At 44.2% G+C, this 14,699-nt stretch overlaps 1 protein-coding gene across 1 annotated transcript; it reads left to right on the forward strand.

Moving 5' to 3' along the window:
- The first annotated feature begins 417 nt into the window (after positions 1 to 417).
- LOC116161396 (fatty acid synthase-like) lies at positions 418 to 12,602 on the forward strand. Its single transcript, XM_031474731.1, has 22 exons — positions 418 to 437; positions 585 to 788; positions 836 to 965; positions 1,011 to 1,663; positions 3,548 to 3,736; positions 4,072 to 4,590; positions 4,638 to 4,864; positions 5,118 to 5,308; positions 5,351 to 5,511; positions 5,557 to 5,811; positions 5,858 to 6,839; positions 6,886 to 7,016; positions 9,569 to 9,725; positions 9,774 to 9,939; positions 9,983 to 10,448; positions 10,502 to 10,657; positions 10,702 to 10,953; positions 11,002 to 11,152; positions 11,197 to 11,401; positions 11,448 to 11,902; positions 11,944 to 12,204; positions 12,252 to 12,602. Exons 1-22 carry the CDS (start codon positions 418 to 420, stop codon positions 12,600 to 12,602), a joined length of 6,282 nt encoding a protein of 2,093 aa, XP_031330591.1.
- Positions 12,603 to 14,699: the final 2,097 nt, after the last annotated feature.

Below are 14,699 nucleotides of genomic sequence, written 5' to 3' on the forward strand. Positions count from 1 at the left end.
GTAACTTTTGATCTAGTAGTCCATCGTGGAACTGTTTGAAATATGGTTCTACGCGGCCAACACTCTATAAGAAAATGTTTTTTCCGTCGATCTCAGACAATTTTTTTTTTTCCAGCCTCAAAAAAGGCAGTTAATTTACCTTTCCTTTTTTACCGAAAATCGACGCCCAAATTTCGCGGAAAACACTTTCTTCACTAATTTGGTGCGTAGAATCCAAACGATCGTACTTTCAACAGACCTCTCCAATCAAAGTTATGGACTAAATAAAAATTCGACCTAATATATATATATATATATATCCTTGATACGTATGAAGCACTTTAATGTGTCAAACAATAATTATTGCATTTGTATATTGGAAATGCATTATCTGGAACGATGAAAAATAATATACACCTCAGGCATTAGTCTGCCTTAATGCCTTTGATACCTAGAAGGTTGACAACCACTGGGCTACACAAAATTCAGAAACTGTAGAATCTGTTAAAAATATACAAGCTGTAGGTACGAACTGTTCGAGCTGTAAAAGCTGTACTTGATTAAGAAACAATCAACTGATACCCAAATGTATCCTTCTTCCTTAGGGGTTCTCGATCAATGACTGCGCAACGCATCAGTCACTACCTCAATCTGAGAGGGCCTTCGAAAACTGTTGACACGGCGTGCAGCAGCTCACTTTACGCTTTGGAACACGCGTACCGAGCCATTCGGACTGGTCGATGCAACAGCGCATTGGTTGGTGGGGTCAGCCTGTGCCTAAATCCCATAACGTCCCTGCAGTTTGCTCGGTACGCGATGGAGGATGTGAAAGGGTCTGGTAATAGCGCTGTTACAGGTTAGGTGTTCTGAGTCCGGAAGGGATGTGTAGGCCATTTGATGAAGACGCCAATGGTTACTCACGCTCCGAGACCGTTTCCGTTGTCTTTCTGCAGAAGGCTAAGGATGCTCGTCGCATTTACGCACAGGTAACAACTCCGTTTAGTCAGCTCGGGTCTAGTTCTCTCTTGCAGTTGCTGCACACAAAAACAAACAGCGACGGTTACAAAGAGCAAGGGATAACGTTCCCATCGAGCGAAATGCAAAAGCTCCTCCTAGACGACACGTATGAGGAATGCCGGCTGGATCCCACTGTAATCGACTTCGTCGAAGCGCACGCCACCGGTACCAAGGTCGGCGATCCCGAAGAAATGTCCGCGCTGGAGCAAGTCTTCTGCACCAACCGCGACGCACCACTGTTCACCGGCTCCATCAAGTCCTACCTGGGTCACGCGGAGGGCGCCAGTGGAATGTGCTCGCTGGTCAAGGTTCTGCTCGAAATGGAGGACGACTGCATTTATCCAAACATCCACTACGTCAAACCGCGGCAGAGCATTAAGGGCTTGATCGAGGGCAAAGTGGTGGTCCCTTTAGAACAAATTCCGTGGCCAGAAAACGGCTCGGGGGTGGTTGCGATTAACTGCTTCGGCTTTGGCGGGTCTAATGCGCACCTTATCCTCAAGAGGTTCGAGCAACGAAAGGTTAATGGAGGACTGCCCGAAGATGACTTACCGCGACTGATGTGCGTAAGTGGACGCGTGTCGGAGTCGCTGAAAACCATCTTTGATGACCTTGGTGGACGTAAACTGGACGCTGAGTATTGCAGGTTACTTCAAGCGGCATTCAAGTAAGTACCCTCCCCAATTTCCTCTAATACCGCTTCAATTCGCCTTGTGAATAAAGTTAGTAGTTGGATGAGGATCATTAAAATGTAAGAGTGAAGGGTAGAGGATTCTTCTCTGGTCCTTCAAAAAACACGTCTTTGCTACCTGTGGACGCTGCAGGTATATTTCCCTTAGGGAGCCAAAACGAAGCTTAAACAATACAATGGCCTAAGAAATATTCAGCAGGAAGTTCCGCCCTTGGTCGGAGTGAAATTCTAATGGGAGTGCAAATCTGCTTCTTGATTTGAAACGGCATAAGCTTCTGTTCATTTTGAAAAATAGTCCATCGCTACCAAGAAGTATTGGGCCCATTGTCTGTTTCTGGAAACGGATCTGCAATATCGATGGCGGACTGCCTACATTGTGATTGTACTGTCGCATTGGTCTTTTTCTTTTAGTCACAGAACCATTTCTACCTGCACAAACCATGCACTTCCTGCACCAGATCTGTCCTGCTTTTTTGTATAGAACTGCACAAAATATCGCGTATAACAATGTAATGTCTGACACTGAGGCTAATCGTATACTGAGAACTGCAATTAATAGTTAAAAATGACTCAATAACTTGAAGGACTTCCACCTAGTAAAAGTCAAACTTGGCTCGACTACTAACGGTCAACGAACTTCGTGTAATTGAGTCTAGGTAATACTCAGCGGTTTGGTTTCACTTAAAATGGCGGGTAGTTCTGCCGGTAAGGTAGAAATATTATTCAAAGTAACAGTGAATGCGTAATTGTTGTTACATACCGAAAAACGGCTTTAAAACTTGTAACATAAATCCGCAAATAGCGTCAGCGAAGCTTGGAAATACAATAACGAGAGAAAACTTAATTTAACACAGCGCCAGTATAGCCCAAAAATGGTCGACAAACTTGTCAAGTAAGCAATAGCGCGATCGTCTTGCAAGTAATAATCGAGAATGCGTCTTGTACATGGAGTGCGCCGGTCGGAAGAAATTAAAGAAAGTTCTGCGCGACCTCGAGCGACAATAGAATGAACGATTCAAAGAAATCTATCACAAGAAAACTAAATGAAACTAGTGAATTACAAAAAAAGTTAACTAGATGGCGTAAGGATTTAAACCGAGAAAGGGGTAAAAATCAAACGATACCGAAAATCGTCACAGAAGGTACACGAAATGCAAATGGCGATACCTACTTAAAATAAAAAGGAAGGACGCAAATTGTATCCGCACTATAGGAGTTATTCCCGCCTAATAATTACTTGGGAATCCCTACATTATGAATCCAATCGCCAGAGATCAATAATGGCAATTAAAAATTAAAAATCGTTTGTGTAAACGAAGTGTATCTCGATACGGCTCACGAGAGAAAATGGCCGATGTTTTGCTGGGTCTCCTTCTTCCTCTTTTTATCAGGAGACTAGATTTAAACGGCAAAGCGAGCTCCTGTTACGGTACCCCCTTCTGTTTTTTGAACTAACAAAGGTAACACTGTCCTGGCCCAGCATCTACTATTCGCCATAATTTGACAAATGAGATTTCATGAATGAACTTAAAGGTCGCTCCCTTACCCGTGTGGCCTTTTTACTTATGTGGACCGCACCTCTTTGAGCATACAGTATCATGGAAAGAGCCCACCCCTGATACTGCAACCTAGGAACGCCACTTACCATAGACACGCAGCGAAAAAGTGCTGGCCTTGACACGGGGGAAGCAGCCACCCAAAAATTGTACTGAAGACCCTAAAAACCCCTAAAAACAATAGTGTTCCCAATTCCCAAAAAATAAAAAATAAACAGCGACTATTTTTATCCTTGCTGAATTTTAAAGGGAAAGAAATGACTTACATCGTCTATTTCTGTTTCTGGAAATATTGCCGTTGCAGGTGTACTAACTCTAAGCACCCTTATCGTGGGTACATCATCCACGCCAAAACTGGCGAGCTAAAGCGGAGCTCGACGAGGTTCGACAGCAAGAGGCGCGTATGTCTGCTCCTTCCAGGACCAACTGAAGCACTCCTCGACATCGGCAGTGGACTGTTCAGATTTTCGGCGTTTTCCGCGGCCGTACAGAGGTGAGTTGAGACGGTTCGTTCCATCCCGGCACCGTTTTCGAGGCGACAACCCATCCCGGCGACCATTAGTATTCCGGCATTGGTCATCCCGGTGATTTATACCCGGCGACTATTACCCTATCCCTATACAGATTGTATTATATCTAGAAAGAAAAAAAATCACACTCTATACAATAACAAATATGAAAACTTAATTCCGGTGAATTGTTTCAATATAATAAACATGAATTAACGTCATATGTTTACCTCGTCTTAAATGTTTTCCATCCCCCCGCTGGGATGACTGTGGCCGGAGTTGACAACCTCAGGACCGAAACATCACCCTCACGTTACAGAATCGCCTCACTCCTGCCGCTCCAGGTTGATTTAATCAAGATACTAAAAAATTGCAAATGCAAAAGCGGGAGAGAATTAGTACTCGCTAGTTTAGCCATTGAGCTCGCTTTCGTCGAGCTGCTCAAGGAGTTGAATTTATCGTTAGACTACACGGCGGGGATGTCCATCGGGGAGTTATCCGCCGGTTACGCAAACGGGCGGATCAATTTCGAGCAGGCGGTCGCGGTCGGGTACGAAATTTCTCGGCTGGTAAGCGATGATCTACGTCTCGAGTACGTCTTAAGTGCCAAAAGCTTGGTGCTGTTGAGCCGGATACAAAAATGGACACCCAATCCGGAAGTGATCCTTCACAGTCTCCTAAATCCGAAACCTTTGGAGGAACGCTTGTTGCAACACAGTCGCTATCCCGAGCTAGCCGTTGTCGTGCTTGGTTCCGATCAGATTCGGCTGAGCGGTTTCGTTTCCTTGCACATTTCGAGCTCTGACGCCGTGACCTCATTCCTGGATGTGGTGGGAAAGTGAGTAGCGACGACGGCGCGTCTTCTCCTGCAGAGATCTCTTTCAGCCTGTACATGCTGGGTCACAATCTCAACGTGGAAGCTCTGTACCCGCCAGTGAAGTGGCCGGTTAGTCGCGGTACGCCCATGATCTCGCCACTAATTAAGTGGAACTACGACATAAATTGGTTCACACTGTTTTACAAGAAGACGGTTTTGCATCCGGGCCACCAAGTTATTTCTTTGGGCAATAAGGACATAGACTGGTCTATCTTACTAGGGCACGTCATTGATGGTAAGTCAGGCAGTTTCACTATCAATTCCTCTCCCGCTTAATTCTTCGATAGGATGCGCTTACAGTTTGAAGGCACTCCGCTACGCGTCGTGTCATTAAACTCGTAGCGCGTGCTTTACTCGTGATCTCCTAATACAATGTCTTTTAAAAATGATCGGATTATGGTCACAGAAACGCAAAAACCCGTGGACCCTATTCACAGCACCTTCTAGCATTTTATGCCCTTTTAAAACCTGAAGTTGCACGTGTTTAGGACTGACAATAATGCCTGCAACCGCATACCTGTTCATGATCTGGGAGACGTACTGTAAAATTGTGGACGTTCCAATGCTCAGCTCTCGGGTGCGCTTCGACAGCGTGCGATTCCATAAAGCCGTTCACATTTCCAAGTTATCGGAGATGGTATTCAAGATCACCATCGGTCGAGGAACCAACAGATTTGAGGTAAATGAATCTTCACCAACCCTCCTACTTTGTGCACTTTAGATCGGAGACGTCGAAGAAGTTATTGTCTCCGGAACCGTACGCACACTCTCAGAGACGGACGAATTCATTGACCTCGCCTTGTCAACTGAAGATGACGAAGGAATCTCCTTCACGTCAAAAGATATTTACAAAGAGCTACGCCTACGGGGTTACAATTACTCGTAAGTGACTTGGTGAAGGTGATGGTTTGTATTGAATTCTTCTAGAGGAGCGTTTCGCGCTCAGGAAACAGCCCATATATCCGGATCGATAAGCTGGATTAAATGGGAACGTAACTGGATCGCATTCATCGATAACATGCTGCAGACGAAACTTCTCGGAGAAGATACCCGAAGTCTGTACGTCCCCACGTTCATCGGCCAGTTGAAGATTGACGCCATGAAGCACTTCGAGTACGTTAAGCAGTTGGACAACCCATCTCTACTGCCTGTGTACAATCATCGCGAGGCGGATGCCATCAGGTGAGTTAGGCAGACTCTTCCGCGATGATTATAAAAAGTGGCGTAGCTGTGGAGGTATCGAGCTGCGGAAGCTTTACGCTACGCCGATCATGCGCCGTAAGGTAACGGCCGAGCCGGTCCTGGAGACGCACAAGTTCGTACCGTTTGACACCGAGCTGCCCATGCAATCTGCGGTGCGCGTCCTGGTGCAGATCTTCCTTGAGAACACACTGTCGCTGAAGGTTAAAATCGTGGAGGTCGCGAAAACTGGCGCGATTTCCCCAATCCTGCAAGAGGCTTTTAACGACCAGCCGCTGGTTAAAACTGAAATCACACTTTTGAGCGACGAAAACCTGACTGCCCCAAATCTGAAAGTCCACAACAAGACATTGTCCTCCGAGAAGCAATGCGAGATAGTCATTCTCGAGGGGGCATCAGGTAACCTTGAACTACTCCAGGAGGCTGAAGGCGTCCTCAAGGAGAACGGCATTATTATCTCAAGGGAGGGAGATGATCTTTCTCCAAATTTCCCTGGCCTCGCGCTTCTGGCGCAAGTAAAAACTGAAACGGAAACGCTAGTGTTGCTGAGGAAGGTTGTGAGCTACCGGAAAGAGCACGTGATCATGGCCAAGTTTGATGGTACAACTTACGACTGGTTGCCCAAACTTCAGAGTGCCATGCGCAATGAAACCAAAACGTTGGTGGTCGTCGAAAATGAGCCCCTAAGCGGCGTGCTCGGCTTTGTCAATTGTCTAAGACGCGAACCTGGAGGAATGAATGTGAAATGCGTCTTTGTTCAGGACGGGAACGTTAAATTTAACCTCTCCGATCCACTCTTCAGCGAACAGCTAAACAAAGACTTGGCGATTAACGTGTTGAAGCACGGCGCTTGGGGTACCTATCGCCATCTGCCTCTGGAGCGCTTGGAGGAGGTTGAAAGCCAGCACGTCTTCTGCAACCAGAACGTCGTGGGAAACATGTCGACGCTCGGCTGGGTCGAAGGACTACTCCCGCAGGAGAACGCTAAGGACCCCGAACGATCGGTCAAGGTTTGTACGAAGGTTCCACCAGGTGCTGGCTTAAGGGCTTGTCTAGGTATACGCCAGTTCCATCAACTTCATGAATATTATGTTGGCTTCCGGTCGTGTTCCTTCGGAGGCGTTCATAAAGGATCGGCTTGCTTTAACCACAGCGCAAGGTCTTGAGTACGCCGGAATAGATGCAACGTAAATTCAGTTACTGAGAGGACGATAAGGTTGGCACCCCCACTGTGCCCAAATCAAGTAAAAATATACCTATAATTTAGGACTAATTAGTACCCACAAAATTAGAATTTGTACTCGCTTAGTTCTACCAGAAAACCGATTTTTAAAGTGGGGGGTGCTAACTTGAACACCCGCACTGTTCCCCTTGACCTTTATGAGTATCCTCTTCTGACACTTTCCGAGATATTCGCTCTTAAAGATTTGACATGGATATATTTCATTCAAATGTACCAATCGCCCTTTGTGAGACATTTCATTAGAATACCATGAAAGATAAAATACACTTCTACCCCCATCCCCTCACCCCGTAACCTACTTATCTTAAAAAGGAGTCGCGGATGAAAGTTATAGTTTTTAAAAACCAATTCCTTTCGATAAGGCGTTCGATTAGAAAACCATGCATGTTACAATTTCCTCGTGGGTACAAACATTTATAACAGTCTACCTTTTTTTTGTAATAGTTAAGTCATATTTGTCACGCACAATTTATAACATAACACGAGAGGGAGCTTAATACTTATCACTTCGAATCGATGCTAGAACTGACTCGAACGTTCGAAACACAATTCGATTTGCTTACATAGCAAACACCGATCTTTTTCGAAAGTTCTCGAACGCTTCCGAATGCTCCCAAATATTTTAGAATGTTCTCGAACAAACACGCCATATTTCCCGGAAAAAATTCGTCACATACGCTTGCGTTTCTTATTGCAGATGACTAATCTTTTATGGATTTAGTTTTATGCTCCAAGTTGGGGTGTAACTTTTGATCTAGGTAGTCCAATCTTGGAACTGTTTGAAATTATGGATACTACGGGCCAAACTCTATAAGAAAATGTTTTTTCCCGGTCGATCTCAGACAATTTTTTTTCCGGGCTCAAAAAAAGTCAGTGTACAACCTTCCTTTTTTACCAAAAATCGACTGCTCCAAAATTTCTCGGGAAAACACTTTTTCTCACTAATTCTGGTGCGTAGAATCCAAAACGATTCGTACTTGTTCGATCAGGCGTCTCAATCAAAAGTTATGGACTAAACACAAATTTCGAAAAAAATATATATATATATATATATATATATATATATATATGATTTTTAAACGTCTGTCACCGTAATTTTCGCTTTACATTGGTTAGAACTGGCATGTAAACGCGTCGGTTGAGTAACCCGTTCTATTGTTACGTAATTTTCCAAATTTTGACAAACAAAAATTTATTATAAACGTCTGCCATTATAGCTATTTATGCAGGCGATACTTATGCCGATGGCAGGAGATGCCAAGGGCCTCCGGGGGTTCGAGGGATTGTAAGTCGTCCGAGCCACTCGAGTGTTAAATGTCGAGTAAAAGCCGATTCCCATTAGCGATCACGTCACGGTACGATCAATTATTGTAGCGTGTATGAACATGTTCTGACCTGGACCGATAATATCAATATGCCTTAATATAATAATTGACCGTACCACGAGTGGACCATGATCTGACCGTGACGGGGCCGATAATGTGAATCGGCCTTAATGCCTGAGGTGTATACAAAATTTTATTTCTCATAATTCCGAAGAAGGTATTTCCATAATATACAAATGTAATGATTATTGCTTGCACAACATAAAGTCCTTCATACGAATGAAATAGTATCTTTTTTAATACATTATATCTCCTTCAATATTTTTGACAGGACGTCTGTGGGCATAATGAGATGACAGTCCAGTATGCCCTTTCCATTACGCCCCAGGACGCCATGGACTACTTTATATATCTCATATCATATCTAGTGAACTGTGGATTTTTATCAAAGAACAAAAGCATTATCTTAAACATGCTCTTAAAACGACAAATCTTTCCTCATTTAACCGAATCTTTATGGTTTCTGAGATCCCAATGATTAAAATGAAGAAAAAACTCCCTCTATATATATTTTGGAACAAAAACATCCTCGTAACTTATTAAATGGATAAATATGAATCTAGAGGACTGAATCTGACATAAAACTATAAAAAAGTAAGACAACTTCCAAGAGAAAAATGAGCGTATAATCTTGAAGAGCTTTAACTTGTTTAATGTTAAATGTTTTTATCATTTTTACTATCTTTGTTTATGTGTATGAATATTCTAGAAATACCGATAGACATCGAGCCATTAAAGATTAGTCATCGACGCTAAGAAACGCAAGCGGATGTGACGCATTTTTTCCGGGAAATATGGCGTGTTTGTTCGAGAACATTCTAGAATATTCGGAAGCGTTCGAGACCAGCGTTTGCTATATAAGCAAATCGAATTGTGTTTGGAGTCAGTTCTAGCATCCAAGTGAAGTATTAAGCTCCCTCTCGTGTTATGTTATAAATTGTGAGTGATCAATATTAACTATTACAAAGTAATCCATTTCAAGACTGTTATAAATATCTGCAGAACGAAGTGTCGAAGGAAGGTACTTACAAAGGGAATATTTAGGCAAAGTGGGAGTGCCAACTTTATCGACCTGTTACTGAGTAAACCTGGTTGTAGCGTGTTATTGTAGAGGCGGCAGAGTAATGGGATTTGTACAGCGTGGCGCTATGGCTAGTTCCGTTGTCCCCGACGGTGAAATGATGTGGAGGATACCGGTTCAGTGGACTATGGCACAGGCCGTCAGTGTTCCGGTTACCTACTCGACGGTGTTGTGCAGTTTCTTCGTGGTAAGTGTCAGCGTATCTCTTCCGTCGTTTAGTAGGACGTGTTTTAAGAGTGCCCATCTTAAACCGGGACAAAGTCTCCTGATACACTCCGGTGCTGGAGGCGTAGGGCAGGCCGCCATCTACATAGCCTTGTTCTACAAGTGCAAAATATTTACAACCGTCGGTACCGAGGAGAAGAGGAAGTTCATCACGGAAACATTCCCAGAAATACCAGGTGAGCACGTAAACTGCTACAAAAGTAGTCATTCGGTCCGTAGCTAGCCACATCGGCAACTCTCGCGATACCTCCTTCGTGCAGATGGTTTTGAAGCAAACACAAGGAAGGGGAGTCGACTTGGTTTTAAACTCCCTGGCTGAAGAAAAACTGAAAGCGACGCTTCAGTGCCTTGCGCCGAAAGGATACTTCGTCGAGATAGGCAAATACGACTTGGTCAATAGCAGCAAACTTGCACTCTCTGTACTTAGCGAAGGGCGTAGGTATGCCGGCTGCATGTTGGATATGTACTTCAGGGACTTCCACAATCAAAAGCACACACTTCAACAAATTCTGAGTAAATTCCTGAAACAAGGGGCGGTTAGGCCTTTGTCCGTTACCACCTTCAACATGGACCAAGTCGAAGAAGCCTACCGTTACATGGCGGCAGGTAAACACATAGGAAAAGTCGTCGTAAAGATACGCGATGAAAACAAGCAATCGCGCGAACTATTCAGGGCTCTCCCTAGGTACATACAGATCCTATGCAAACGATCGCTAATGAAATGACCTACCATTCCAGATTCTCCTGCGACCCTTGCATGACGTACATCATTTTAGGCGGCTTGGGAGGCCTTGGACTGGAACTGGGTGATTGGCTTATACTAAGAGGTGCCCGCAATTTGGTTTTAGTCTCTAGGAATGGTGTCAGAAATGGCTACGCCGCGTCGAAACTTAGGTGAGTCAAACTGCGGTTAGCCCTTCACAGATATCTTCCCTTAGGGCTTGGAAAACGTATGAGGCTACCGTAAGGGTGGTCACAGAGGACGTCACCACCAAGGAAGGATGTGCGCAACTGCTGGAGAGGTCGGAGAAACTTGGGCCCGTAGCGGCGATCTTCAGTTTGGCGGTGGTACTTCGGGACGATCTCTTCGAGAACCAGACGGAGGAGAACTTCGTAGACGCGCTCTCGCCGAAGGCCCGTGCGACGCGGCACCTAGACGCCCTAAGCCGGCGGCTCTGCCCGCGCCTACAGTAAGCTACTCCAACCCGGTGCTTCGCACTGTACTAACCACCCCTTAGGCATTTCGTTGTATTCTCGTCGGTCTCGTGCGGAAGAGGCAATACAGGCCAGACCACTTACGGCATGGCCAACTCGATCATGGAAAGGATCTGCGAGCAAAGGAAACGTGAGGGGTACCCAGGTTTGGCAATACAATGGGGGGCGATAGAGGTGCGCCATTCGTCATCGTCAGAGTTCACCACGTACTATTTTAGGTCGGCATGAGTGAGAAAATGCAGGAACATGACAAAGAGATTGTGATCGGTGGCACACAGCAACAGCGTGTCTCGTCCTGTCTGAGCATCTTGGAAACCTTCCTCTTGCAAGACGAGCCCATAGTGGCCTGTATGGTGGTGGCGGAAAAAAAGAGCGTCGCCGAGGGCGCCGAAAGCGTCATCAGCGCGATCAAAAACATTATGGGTACGTTTACTTCTAGTACCACCTTCATCTCCCCGGCTTTGTTTAGGAATAACCGATATGACGACGATCAGCGAGCACGCCACCTTATCCGAAATGGGCATGGACTCCATGACCACGGTCGAAATAAAGCAGGCCCTCGAACGCGACTGTGAAATCTTCTTAAGCCCTAAAGAAATTCGAACCCTCACCTTCGCTAAACTAAAAGAGCGGTTATCCAAAGAAACACCAGACCACGGAGTTCCAACCCTCCCCGCACGCACAAACACCTTTTACACCCACTTCCGCACTGAGGAGGAATCCAGAATACCATTAAAGCAAATGGAAAGTTTAGTTAAGCAACAAGATCACGCGCCATTGGCAATCTTTCTGCCGGGAATTGAAGGAGTTGCCGAAAACATGGCGCCCTTGGCTAAAAAAGTTAAGGCTCAGGTGGAGTGTATCCAGTACGCAAACGCCGCCACTGATTTCAACTTAGAAGCCTTCGCTAAATCACTACCAATGGTAATTGTTTCCACCATTTCCCCTTACAAATCGAATTTTAGATAATACCCCACGTCGAACATCATTTTAACCTCGTAGCGTATTCGTATGGATGTGCTGTCGCGTTAGAGCTCGCTTCCATCTTAGAAGTCCGTGGATTGATCGGAAAAGTGATTTTAATCGACGGCGCACCGGAAATGCTAAAAAAACTCATAAGTCTGCAGTTGTGGTCTGAACACGAGTCGGAGGCCTCCTTGGAAACCGCCATACTGTTTAACCTAATCACCTCATACGCGCCCTTGGAGGTTACAGTAGCGCTTCGGGTAAGCTTTGTCGCAGCCCACGCACCATTTGATCGACTTGTCTTTAGGAAACCGTACGCCAGTTGCGCACGTTGGAGGAACGCGTCGAGTACTTACGCGACATGATACCCGAAGGCATTCCGCATTCGAAAAAATACCAAAAGCAAGTGGCCATCGCCGTCTGTGCGAGAATGAAAGCTCTATATAATTACGAGGCAAACTTTCCAAAGCTGAAGTCGGAGGTGACGCTGATCAAGCCGATCGATTCGCCTTTCGTAAACTACGACGAGGACTACGGACTGCAGAAGTTGTGCGAGGAACCCGTTCGAGTTCATACGATCGAAGGGACCCATGAAACCATCGTGCAGAATCCCGAACTTGCCGACTATATCAATAAGATAATTAACAATAAAGAGTAATAGTTCAGTTGTCGTTCGCTTATTTAATTACTGCTAAAACCTACCAAAACGTCACATCACTTTGAGGTACTTGTGTACCTAATTTGAGATAACTCAACTCGTTTTAAACTACATTCGTTTCCGCTTGTGTCTAAGAGTAGGGTATTTCACGAAAATCGCTAAAGAACGAATAGGTTGCGAATTTCGTGATCTGTAGGAGCTTTCAGAGTTTCTGTATACCAATCTGGAAAGGTTTTTAGACGTATTGAAACCTTCAGTGAACTGAACATTTTCCTGGTTAAACGAAACCGAAGATCTACTCTGTTTTCCACAAGTGATGTTTCAGGTTCGGCGTAGTGTCGGATTTATGGCTCAGTGGTAAGAGCATTGGGTTATAAATCCGAAGGTCGGGTGTTCGAACCTGGGTTGAGGTGAATTTTTCATCTGTGGCGGAGATGGAAATTACCTTAGACCAGTTCCGAGCATTCTACCGGCTACTCCGAATTAGGTTTTCCTAATTCGTAAGGTAAATACCGGAGTAGTATAGACCAACTTAAGACCTTCTGCAGAGGCACCTCTAAATAGCATTATGCGGGTCACTCTGTAATTGGGCGCATGCCTGTTGAGGGCCCAAAACAAGAGAGGGATAATAAAAAAAAAAAATAATAAAATAAATACTAAAATTTGATACTATCCTATTCCTGCACCGAGGGATTATAGCATACAGCAGCACTGAATTAAAAAAATCCCACAATTTATATTCAAATTAATGATAGTTGCATAGGTGTATTGTAAGTGAAAAATACCTCGACCAAATACGTGCTCTTAACTTATCTTACATAAGAAAATTAAAATTACACAATTTTGAAGAAATGGATCTGGCGAAACACATCAAACCCCTAGCATGGTGAGGCAGACTGGCCCAATTTGGAAAGAGAAAAATGCGTGACTTGCCTGGACTATCATGAGGGTGCCCTGGACGTCATTGACAGGAAAGACTTTGCAAACCAGAGACTTTGTCAGATAACGAACAAGATGAAAGAGTCAAAGCCTAATCACAAAAAGGCAAGTGTTTATTTCGTAAGGCGAATAGTATATGCAAAAATCCATGGATATCGAGCTTCAGTGACGGCAACAGTTTATCAAAAGATTTATGGATAAAGAAACAGCGCATATGCATGGAAGCGTTTAAAATTGATTTGAGGCGTCCCATCACAAAGATCAGCTGTTTAAGATAATCACAGAATTTTTTGCGTTTTCAGTTTGGATTTAATTGGAGAGGATGTTTCAACCCACGTTGCTAAAATTAGAATTTTGAAATGAGCTAAGCAATGGTTTAAAATCCAAGGAAGAAAATGAACTGCCTGGTTTACTCCTTGATTTGTTAAAGTTTTTGCAAATTTTACCCAGACGATTTCGAGAATTCAGATCTAGTTGGATGTTATTGGTCGAAAAAACGAAGAAAAAACTTTTGAATGAACTAGTGACCCAATTGTGATGTACGAAAGAAATTTCAGAGGTCACAGAGCAGCGCCACTGGAGAAGCACTGTTTTGTAAAAAACGGGAAAAATCCATAAACATACCAAAAATCAAAGAGGTCAAAAAGAAAATGAATATCTGTAATTATTGCAAAAACCAAAGGGAACATTGATAAAAAACGTGCAAAAAAGTGGATTGCGGATGGAACGACCACAGAAGAAAGTCATCAGACCAACGTCGTTGATTCCAATGTTAGCCCTTTTGTGGTGTGAGTGAAAGATATTCTTTCAAGTGAAAGAGACTTCATCAACGATCGCGGATCGAACAATGGAGCCACAAAAGCCTTGGGACGAATTCTTCCGGACCATTTTGTTGAGTTTCAAGAATTTCAATCAACCTGCGTCATAAAAGGCTGCTGGAAAAGGAAAGTGCTCAAAGCCATTGGAAAGGGAACAATATTGAAAATTTCTTCTTTCACTGAGAAAAAGCACTCTAAAATGATCATGACATGATGTGTGGTATGTTCCAAAGATTTCAAAGAAATCTTTTTTTCCTTGTTTTAACAGCTCCAAAGATAAAAATGAAACAGTAAACCTTCTACCCACTGTGACTCAAGTGCTGGTTAGAAGTGAATGACT

This window comes from Photinus pyralis, unplaced genomic scaffold (assembly GCF_008802855.1).
Source record: "Photinus pyralis isolate 1611_PpyrPB1 unplaced genomic scaffold, Ppyr1.3 Ppyr1.4_LG10, whole genome shotgun sequence".
NCBI classification, from domain to species: domain Eukaryota; kingdom Metazoa; phylum Arthropoda; class Insecta; order Coleoptera; family Lampyridae; genus Photinus; species Photinus pyralis.